General features: G+C 36.7%; 1 protein-coding gene across 5 annotated transcripts in view; it reads right to left on the bottom strand.

Annotated features, from left to right (window-relative positions):
- The window catches only part of ASPHD2 (aspartate beta-hydroxylase domain containing 2), a 532280-nt gene that overhangs the window by 517565 nt on the left and 7158 nt on the right, over positions 1-7557 (bottom strand). For 4 of the 5 annotated variants that reach the window (XM_044068479.1, XM_044068480.1, XM_044068475.1 and 1 more), the window contains exon 2: positions 1888-3041. In XM_044068479.1, coding sequence (XP_043924414.1) covers positions 1888-2767 — 880 coding nt within the window. In that variant the 5' untranslated portion in view covers positions 2768-3041. Of the gene's footprint in view, positions 1-1887; positions 3042-3797; positions 4013-7557 lie in introns of those variants that run through there. The other variant, XM_044068478.1, reaches the window with a different exon arrangement.

The following is a 7557-nucleotide window of genomic DNA, read 5'->3' on the forward strand; positions in this document are numbered from 1 at the left end:
TTGGCTCAAGAATCAGGGGCAAACACAAAAAAAATAATGGAGAACAAAAGCTCCAAATCAGGGACAATTTTAAATATTACTCTGCTTCACTGAAAACGTCATTATAACAACATGTTTTGCATTAATATGCATTTTCTGAAGAATAAGATGCGTGGAACTATCTGGCATTACTGATTGTTATCTTCAGTGACTTACCAGAAAAATCAAACCTTTTACGACAGACAGGGGAAAAACAGGGACAGTTAAGAGCTATATATCCCTTGAGTAAACCCAACCACTGACCTTCTGCAGTAAGTGGAAATGACACAGTGGGGCAAAGGTTTTCACTAATGAGCTACCTATCTGTAGAAATCAGTGATGTCTTCCCTTATGTTATTTACCCAAGAAAAGCATTCTTCTGGATCTCTTGCAGCTACATCCATGTTACACAGTGTGCAAATACTCCCAACCTGCTCATATTAGAGATTTATGAATCCCACAAAACAATTTAACATTCCAGCCATATTCGTAATGTGATAAAGTAGTGAGCTGCAACAAAACTACACACTGACAAAGTCAAATAAAAACTGGTACGTAGATGTCCACATTAGTGGTCTACACTGGACCTTCTTTTGCTGCTTCAAGAAGAATGCCCCTCAATTCATTCAGCAGAATTCTGCATCACTCCAGTACACAAAATTTAAGAAAAAACATCTGCTAGGATTTTTTTACCTGAACAGCTTGTTTCATACAACTTCTAGAAAGTTTCCATCTAAGTTTGTGTTAATTTAAGCACCAAAAGGGAAAATGGCTAGGCTTATAACAGCCCACAAGGGCAGCTAGCCTTGCACTTACCATTGAACCTATAAATAAATAGAACCTACTGGCATATTACATTTTAAACCTGACGTATCCTGTAGTTACAGGAAAATAATCCTTCTCACATCAAGTACAGCAACACAACTGCTTCCTTTCAAACTAACCAGGATGACGGGATGACTCCTGGAGTGTGTAATACGGCACTCCTGTTCTGGGAAGTCTAAAATTATTCTTAGTACATTGGACCTAGGTGTCAAGGCTTCACAATGGCCTTCTGGGCCACAAACCCAGTACATAGCCACGAACCTATAATGGAGTCAGGAGACAATGAGAATAAATCTGTTCATCATGCATTTATAACTGATTTAAAACCATGCAAAAAAAAAAGAAGATACAAGTTTACAACAACCCATCTTACAAAAGTTAGCAGGAAACAATTAACTGTTAAAATAAGTAGACTAAAAAGGTGTAAAAATTAAATATTTGGTGTACAGTCCAGATGTGAATTTTTGAGATGGATTATGCTTCCAAAATGCAAAAGGCCAAACATTGCTTTCTACAGTAAAGTGTTGCAGTCATTACCATCTTGTTTATTTTGATGAAAAATCACATGATCACACCGACATAAACTAATGTAAGCGTTAAAGTGTGCATGTGGTGGGGATCTCTCACGGTTTTACACTGAAAATATTTGACTCATTTTGTTTTGCTTTTCGTAATTCTGATTAACAAAATGAACATTCTGAAGTTTAAACCTCATTTACAGCACTAGAAAAATACAGCCGGAGATTTAACATTTCCGCATTAAAAGGCTTTCTTTTCTGTCATACCAACATTTTTAACACTCCTTTGTGATTTACTCTTTACAAGAAAGACAGCACTGGCAGACTGACAGAGAATAGCAGTAGCCCTGAACTGGCAAGAGATTTTGTAAAGATGATATATTTAATTAAGAGGTTTTGTTAATGTATTAGTAATTAGGTTCAGCTTCAATTATCTGATAAAATCATGCATGAGTCACACAAGTTAACACCTGGCAGACACAAGAGATGCACCTTTGTTTTAAAAAAATGTTTAAACCTCACATACCCAAATGACATCTTATTCTGACATTTGTTGGTCCATAGTGTTCAGTGATGACAGTTCCTGGTTTAAGCACAGAGAAACATGCATTCCCAAATACATTGTTTCCAATGAATGTGCGGAGACTTCCAAGCAAACGATATGTTCTTGGACACTTTCTACAGTTGCTGGAAATACTCACACCTTGATTCACTAAATAAAAGGTAAGCCATTCTCCAGTTGGGGTATTGTTTAGTTTCCACCCCTGTGGAAGGCTGCAGTTTGAAAATGCTTTAAAGATAATTTCAAATTCATTAACGATAGTCTGGAAATTACGTTCCAACAACTCAACATCGTGTTTTTGAGCTTCTCTTGAGAAATATGGTGCTGTAGGCAAATCTGGCAAAAAGAAAACTTCTGGCTTCTGTATAGATGGTCGGCTGTTTAAATAACGCCCTTGTTCTCTGATACCTTTGTGAATTCTACCCAGACCAGACCAGGAGTACCTTTTTGCATACTCTTGTAAATTATGATAAAGTTTTTGGTTAAGTCCGTCATTACGTGTGCACCGGATGCACTCAGACGACTGACAGTACACATACCCATTCTGATATCCATTGACATCCGAGCTCTGAATAATCGAATTCACAGTGACATAGCTACGGGTCTGTTCTCTACCAATGTGATAGCAGTACCACACAAATAAAAGGAGAAGACAGGCAACTGTGCTAAGTGCTGTGGTATCGCACTCCCTTACAGACTGTATGCCAGTAGCTATCATGTCCCTCAATCCATCCAATGACCAGCGCCAGTCCATAATCCACTCCAGAGACATACTGATGTAGCTGTTAGAGGTGTAAAAGGCAATGCTATCAGTCCTTGAACTTGGCATAGGCACCCACACCATGCAGATTAGTACAAATTATTGAAAAGTTGTTTTCGACACAAGACCATTGTTCTTTGTAGTTTTTTAATATAATGGCTCAGTATGTCAACAGAATGAAAAATATTAGTGTCTTGTGAATAACTGGTTGTGCTTTCAACCATGCTGTTTGTAGTGGGGTATAATGTTTTTTTAACTCGCTCAAATTTCATACGCAGGTTGACTGGATGGAAAAATGGTCAAGTTTTTTTTTCGTACTTTCTTCCCCCTCATATAACTATAGTTTAGCAATGGAATTCTAAAGGTGAAATACAAAAGAAAACACATTAGGTATTTCTGAAATTACTGAAAGAAAGTAATCAATTTTTGATAATGGTATGCAGTACTGTACTTTACATATTGTTTGCTGATAGGGAATGTATTGTTTAATGGGTATCAACATGAATCAGTTGCTAAACACCCTGGCTGCTTAATCACAAGATACAGAGACCTTTACTTCTGTATTTGACCTTTAATGGCATACACTGCCATTCCCCACTACTCTACAATCATTGCAAAGACACTACATTTTCTCAGCCTTACTATAACTCTGTTTGCTAATAAGGTAGATGGACTGATCCATGCACCGTTTTCTGCCAAAACCTAGGTCAAAAACTTAAAGATCCACAAGTAAAGAAAGTATACAGTTACCACATGTAAAGAAATTATACAGTTATAAATCAGTGAATAACAGTACATTATGGTACATTACAGTTACATCTGATATGACACCTTAAACAAATAAATAGAATAGAACAGCACAGAAACCAGCACTTTTTTGTGCGTGTTTCAGTGATAAGACTGTGATGTGAAACTGGTTTCAAGTGTGCACTAAAAGCCATATTCATGTGGGAAGAATGGTTGCACGTGCGCACACACACACACACACACACACACACACACACACACACACAAAATTCATAAGAAATAAACGATGGTCGCACACAACAAACTTGTACATTGCAGCTTCAGTCACTCAAAAATGTTATTAATACCATACAGATAAACAACTTACTGCATTATTTTCTTATTTCTTATTGAATATGCTTTGACTATCTGCCAAGTCTAGGAATGGTCTGTCTTCTTTAATCAAAGCTACCAAAGCAGAAATTCATCCTCGGATAGAAAAGTATTGTACATTCTATTCACTCTGAGCTGCCATACACAAGTGATCAGGCTGGTCGCCATGGATACTATGCCAGAGGGAAACTCCCCACACTAGAGTGAAATACACCAGAAGACGGCTCTATTTTGCATGTTGTCTGCACACAACTTAAGACAGTGTATTGATGCCTGTGGCTCCTGTTTTCCTTCCCAGCCTGTAATGCAATATTCCCAGCCTTCAGGGGTAGCTACTAGAATGCTTGCATCACTATCCCCACCCTCCCTTGGAAAGAGAGCTTCTACACACTTGCAGTTCTACATATGCAGACGATGGTCTACACAACCATTGTCTACCACTAAATCCATGGAGTGACCCTATGAAAAGATACAGAGAAAGGTTTAGAAGCCAGGTTACATACATCTGTAACTGCTGCATTTTAAAAAAATGTTTTTCTTTCTCTTAGTCAAAATGACCTTCCTAAACTCAATAAAGTAATATAACTTTAAAATAATTTCATGTTTCCTTCCACATTACTCTATGTTCACATCAAGCTGTATTATGTCTATAACTGTATGTAATAAAGTATTAAAGTTAAACTGTATTTATTCTATAACTAGAATATAATGTGCACACACAACTATAAATTGTAATAATGTCTGCACGTTATTTGGAGCTTCTCACCCCAGGCCTCTGCTGAAAATGGGTTTCTGACCCAGTCGGACTTTCCCAGTCAACAAATGTCAATTAATAAATAATTAACTATCACTAAACTGTCTAATATTAAGGAAAGTAGGAAATTACATGTTCAGCTCTAATAACATCAGACACACAATCTTTTAAATGTGTACTATTTTTTTTTTTATTTATTCCGTTAATGAATATGTTAGTCTCACCAGGCTACTGACCAGTGGCTTCATTTCAGGGGAGACTCGAGGCAAAATTTCTACTACCAGAAAAAAACTTGGCCAGGGCTTCTGGGAGCATTCTCTACTCTCCAATAGGTACTGTGGGATTTTTTACATCCATTTGTGCTACCACCAATTCAAGCACATGGGATCTCAGTTTAAAGTTTCATCTGAAGGACAGAATTCTCAGGAACACAACACCATCCTAATGCTGCATGCAGTGTTGGAAATCTAGTTACCTGGTGTGGGAAAAGAACACACAGCCTTCTGGTCCTCTAACACTAAAGGTGAATGTGCTACTCTACCTGTTGTGCCACTGAAATTACTCCTAGTGGCAGTATGTGAAAATGTGTTATGCAACTTCACAGAACCCTCAACATATCCCGCAAGTCCGCACTAGACGATTCCTAGTTTGGAAGACTGACAATTCAGATAAATGTAAAATGCTTCTTAGTAAGAAGGATTGGACATACTGAATGCCAGGACAAGTCAATGGCCTTAAAAGTGTCTCTAAAATTTGGAATTTCACTGTACTCTCACTCAGACAAACTAATACCCTGAAATCCTTCAAGCTACTATTGAAACAGCACCTAAAGGTCTCATGACTTTGTTCATGCGTCTTACATAACTATTCCCCTTAAAAACTACCCTTATCCACTCAAGCCCATCCTGCTCTAAAATGACCACTTGGCCAGTAACCGTCCATCTTATCTTGTAATATTATGTGTACTTGGCAGCATACACTGTACTGTCCTCAACTTCACATTGTTAAGAAAGTTCACTTAACCGCTGTACCACTAAACTTTGTTAGTCAAAACATTCTGATCTACATTTGAATGACTTCTCATATCACTTTATTTCCTGTATCAGGATTACAATATGTTTGTATGCTGACTAGTCATATGTATTTTGTCAATGTCTTTGTTTTCTCACTACTGTATGCTCAAACAAATATTGTTCTTTTTTTACATTATTGCATGTTCAAAGGATTCAATACACTGTCCATATATGTATGTACATTACTTTCTCTCTGTATCTTGTGAAGCTGTTCTCTCCTGGCCTCCACTGAAAAGGGGTTTTATACTCAGGCAGACTTTCCCAGTCAACAAATGCAATCAATTTGCACTATGAAAAATATTAAATAATGTGAGTATCTGTACACCATTAAGAAACACTAATCTATCCATTTCAAATCACAAGGCCAAAAAAGATGAACATGTTCTCATCTTATGCAATTAGAGATTTACAGGTGCTAGACCCCCGTACACTTACTTAACAATTTACGTAACGATACAAAGATTTAAATGGGTTGTCGATTAGGAGACCGGTAGACTTAGCTAAAATAGATGACACCAAAGTGAAAAGACCAAAAGTATTAAAAGATAAAAACGACCTATAGTTTTCTCCTAATTGTAATTCTCAGGTCAGTAGCGACTGGCAAAAGAAAAAAATTCCAGCTTCTCCATTAGACAAAAAATGTCCATTCTCTGTGGCTGAGTGACTAGACAGTTGATGAGGCACACAGGGACTTGGCCTCTGCAAAAATATGTAGTACTGATGTAACGGAGGTCGCTTCACAGCTGGATGCATGTTTTCTATTGTACAACTTGAACACATTTCATTTCTTTTGTGGAATGTGACTTGGCTGAGTGTAAATGCTTAAAGTGTATTGATCATGTTTTGATGGACACTGCGGCATCTCTTAGGCTAACTGCAGTAGTGCACTTGTGTCCATCTCTCATCTCATTTGTATAAGCCTTTTCTAACAAAAGGGTTTGCAAACTTTTTACTAAACCTCATCTCATTTGTATAAGCCTTTTCTAATAAAAAGGTCTGCAAACTTTTTACTAAACCGCAGCTCAAACTTAGCAGAACCCCCCCCCCCAGTGGCATCACTGTAAAGATGTTGTAAAGTGCATCCACAGACCTTAATGGATGTATTTCTGTGCATGCATGGTAGTCCACCACCTACACAAATCTACAATTCATGCTTTCTCTTTGATGTTTCTAAGGTTAAGTTTACCTTTTATTGCTGTTGGCGTGGCTGGAAGCAAAGCAGTGTTTTTAAAAGTTTTGTTTTGTCAAATTTATGGCCGAAAACATTCATCAAGTAGAGGGAATATTGTTCAGTACTTTACACACCACATGTCATGGTGGCAAGGCAAGCAGTCAAACAGGACAATATGCATTAAACATTAAAATAATGATTTACATCATACACACACACACACACACACACACACACACACAAGCCCATGTTGTTTAGTTTACCTGCTAATTGCTCCCTATTACACTTAGACAGGTCTCTTGACCTGTACCTGCTGTTGTTACTGCAATGTACCTTTGTTCTTTTAAAGTTGGATTTGTTTGTTTTTTTTCTCTTTTGTTGCTTTCAGAATTTTCATTTCAGTCTTGCCATCACTTTTATTCCTTATTTTGTAAATGGGAACATTAAAGTTAATACGAACATCAACAAAGCTATCCTACGCAAACATAAACTTTGCAGTAAAAATTACAATGCTGTACCCACACCACATAATTTGTAATACATTTGCATAATACATATTGTATAGTTATCTATTTATCTAAAAAAAATATGCATTTATATACATGCGTGTTTGTGTATATATATATGTGTGTGTGTGTGTGTATATATATATATATATATATATATATATATACATATATATATATATATATATATATATATATATATATATATGTGTGTGTGTATATATATATATATATATATATATATATATATA

This window comes from Protopterus annectens, chromosome 4.part0 (assembly GCF_019279795.1).
Source record: "Protopterus annectens isolate FY-2018-M chromosome 4.part0, PAN1.0, whole genome shotgun sequence".
In the NCBI taxonomy this organism is placed as follows: domain Eukaryota; kingdom Metazoa; phylum Chordata; order Ceratodontiformes; family Protopteridae; genus Protopterus; species Protopterus annectens.